Here is a 2,500-nt window from a genome sequence, read left to right as displayed (position 1 = left end):
AATTTCTTCCTACAAGAACATTGGAGAAGTCTGGGAACACAGATTTCCGGCAGATACTTTCCCACCTAGAAATTGGGTAAAACTAATCAGCCCTTTTGAGAAACCTCTTGCCATTTTTGTGTGGAATTGGTCTGAATCTGAGAATAATAATAATAATAAGCGGGCTCTAGTCTAGATCTACAGAAGTATCCCAGCAGGCAATTTTGCGTTTAAAAGACGTCTAATTGCTGTCCAAACACAGCCTAGGCTAAAACAAGGCAAAATTTGGGTTGTCAGTGAAAATTTAATAGACATTCAAACCATAGCCCAAGAATAGACTAGTCATCAATTAGATAACAAAGAAATGAAATGAGTGAAGAAATGAAACCAAACACCTTGTAATCACTGTTGACTTTGCTTACATGATGGAATTTAATTCATCTCGCAAGATCTTTTGGCAAAAACAACATGTAACCAAATTCAAGGTTATTTTGGCTAGAAATGGGTTACTCATGGCCGGACTATATCGGGTCTATAGTTAAACTAGACGGTGAAATTACGACTATTTTGGGATAGCTGATAGTTACTCACGTTGCGAGTACAGAAGGATCTGGATCTCCAGTAGTGCACAGGTGAAGAGCTGTCATATAATTGACCAATTTAGCAGCCAGGTGCACTAGGTGCCTGATGTGGCCATTTCAAGATTGTCGACAACTAATTCATTACATTTCAGCAATCTCAAATATTATCATTAAATTGTGTTATATCTTATACCGTGCAAGACGCAGAGCTATAGTCTAAATATAGACTGGCAAAAGGGCGTTGTTAGGCATGACACCACTTCAAGTGCCTTCCTGCTGTATGGCCCTGTTTACACCTGGTATTAAGATGTGTTTTAGTCGATCGGATCACAAGTAGACGAGGGAGAAACATTCACGTTTACACCTGGTGTTTTAATCCACCTTGTGATCCTATATAACAAAACACATCTTAATACTAGGGGTAAACAGGGCCTATGACAAGGCAAAGATACAAGAGGGTTTGGAGTCATCCCCAAAAAATAATAATCTATTCGGAGGAACCAAATTCAAGGTTATTTTAGCTAAAATGGGTTACTCATGACCGGACTATATTGGGTCTGAGGTTAAACTAGACATGAAATGACGGCTATTTTGGGATGGCTGACAGTTACTCACGTTGCGAGTACAGAAGGATCTGGATCTCCAGTAGTGCACAGGTGAAGAGCTGTAACACGTTCTCCAAACCCAGCAGCTCAAACACCCCCTGCATGGGGAAGTCAAAGAGGGGCAGCTCGGATGTGCTGGGTCTCTGACACAACACCGGCCCGTAAACCCCCGAAAACTTCAAGGAACGCCCGGCCGGTGGCAGTGGGACCTCGTAGAGGACGTTGTAGACGTAGCTCTCCAACGGGAGTGGAGGGGGTTGAGGCGAGGTGACGGCCTGGTGCAACTGTTCGAGAACCTTTCTGCAGGCATTGGCGAAAGCCATGGGTGTGATCAGGCAGATGCATTTGGACACGTAGAGTGTGTCCCGGCTGATGTCGTAAGAGTTGAAACGCTGCAACCGGGACAGGGATGGGGCGGCGTGCAGATGTTGAGGGGTGGGACGGGGGTCTTCGGGACTGCGAGGTGTGGGTGGCGTGTGCAAGATGTCGTACTGTTCTGCATTGTGCATGTGATAGAGTGTCTGCATGGCACTGCAGATCTGTTTGCTGGTCACCTCCTCAAAGAAGGTGAGGGCAAACCCGTAGGTTCGGGAGCCGTCCTCTCTCGTGATGATGAAGGAGTGGAACTGTGGATTGCGGGTGTCTGTCTGTGTCCGGAAAGACAGGCCTTTTGGCATACAGAGCTGTAAGGGAACAAAAAAAGGTTCTGAGGCTCTACAAATATTTAAAAAAGACCCTTAACTGTTTTCGACCTTCAACAAGCGCCCTTAATTTAAGACATTGCACTCATTTGAATGACCAATTTAGCAGACAGGCACATTAGGTGCTGTATTACATTTGGTTTAGTGGTTTAGTATTACATTTCAGCAATCTCAAATGTTATCATTAAATTGTGTTATATCTTATACCGTGCAAGACGCAGAGCTATAGTCTAAATATAGACTGGAAAAAGGGCGTTGTTAGGCATGACACCACTTCAAGTGCCTTCCTGCTGTATGGCCCTGTTTACACCTGGTATTAAGATGTGTTTTAGTCGATCGGATCACAAGTATACGAGGGAGAAACATTCACGTTTACACCTGGTGTTTTAATCCACCTTGTGATGCTATCGACCAAAACACATCTTAATACTAGGGGTAAACAGGGCCTATGACAGGGCAAAGATACAAGAGGGTTTGGAGTGATCGCTAAAATAAAAAAATTTAATTAGGAGGAATTAGGAATTGTTAGTCATCTATAAAACAGAAAGCATACTTCACTTGTCCGTGTTCACGGGTGAGTGTCTTTTGAAATATTATGAAAGAGTCTTTGAATCATTCACTCAAAAATTGGTTA

General features: G+C 43.4%; 1 protein-coding gene across 3 annotated transcripts in view; it reads right to left on the bottom strand.

Annotated features, from left to right (window-relative positions):
- The window catches only part of dennd5a (DENN/MADD domain containing 5A), a 74,827-nt gene that overhangs the window by 40,555 nt on the left and 31,772 nt on the right, over positions 1–2,500 (bottom strand). For all 3 annotated transcript variants that reach the window (XM_056265775.1, XM_056265773.1, XM_056265774.1), the window contains one exon: positions 1,176–1,848. In XM_056265775.1, coding sequence (XP_056121750.1) covers positions 1,176–1,848 — 673 coding nt within the window. The remainder of the gene's footprint in view (positions 1–1,175; positions 1,849–2,500) is intronic.

This window comes from Rhinichthys klamathensis, unplaced genomic scaffold, assembly GCF_029890125.1.
Source record: "Rhinichthys klamathensis goyatoka isolate OS25496 unplaced genomic scaffold, OSU_Roscu_1.1 h1tg000240l_1, whole genome shotgun sequence".
In the NCBI taxonomy this organism is placed as follows: Eukaryota; Metazoa; Chordata; class Actinopteri; order Cypriniformes; family Leuciscidae; genus Rhinichthys; species Rhinichthys klamathensis.
This window is presented reverse-complemented; position numbering and strand designations above follow the sequence as displayed.